Source organism: Glandiceps talaboti, chromosome 21 (assembly GCF_964340395.1).
Source record: "Glandiceps talaboti chromosome 21, keGlaTala1.1, whole genome shotgun sequence".
Classification (NCBI taxonomy): Eukaryota; Metazoa; Hemichordata; class Enteropneusta; family Spengelidae; genus Glandiceps; species Glandiceps talaboti.
In genome coordinates, this window is record NC_135569.1 from 12,325,457 (window position 1) to 12,326,018 (window position 562).

A 562-nucleotide genomic window follows, 5' to 3' on the forward strand; every position below is an offset into this window, starting at 1 on the left:
ATCTACATTAAGATTGAAAATTCTCCAAAACCGTTGCGAAACTGTTGTATTGCTTTCTTGGTGCATGTCGTATTTTGAGCCGTGATTATGTCTATGGTGTGTGTGGTCATTTTTATATAAATATTTTAAAGCATGCTTTCTGGCAGATGGCCTTTATTCTGTTTGAAAAGTGATAACACAGTACGACTTTATTCCTTCGAGGTAAACCACACCGTCGCAACGTTACTTCAGACACGCGTCTGCGTTGCAGCACCGGAACACGATATATTGGCTTGTGACAATGTTTTATTCAGATGGCGTAGAAACAGGTTCCGTTGTCACCTTATCGGCGCCTACCTCACCATCCTCTATGTCTGTCGAAATGTCTCTCTCTCGTACGTAATCATTTAATTTCATGATATCTTCCTGATATGACTGAACACTTGACGTATTACTAGCTTTTTGGTGACACTTTGGGCTTTTACCTATAGTATCTGGTATTTGTAACTTTCTAATATCGTCCGTCACCTCACCAAAATTAACAGAGAACGTGTCAGTTTCGTCCAAGTCGTTCGCAACAAAG

At 40.2% G+C, this 562-nt stretch overlaps 1 protein-coding gene across 1 annotated transcript in view; it reads right to left on the reverse strand.

The window, feature by feature from the left end:
* Positions 1-285: 285 nt before the first annotated feature.
* LOC144451229 (uncharacterized) overlaps positions 286-562 on the reverse strand; it is a 19,767-nt gene continuing 19,490 nt past the window's right edge. Inside the window, exon 3 of the mRNA XM_078142029.1 lies at positions 286-562. This exon is cut by the window's right edge and continues 856 nt beyond it. Within this exon, the coding sequence (XP_077998155.1) occupies positions 286-562 (277 nt within the window).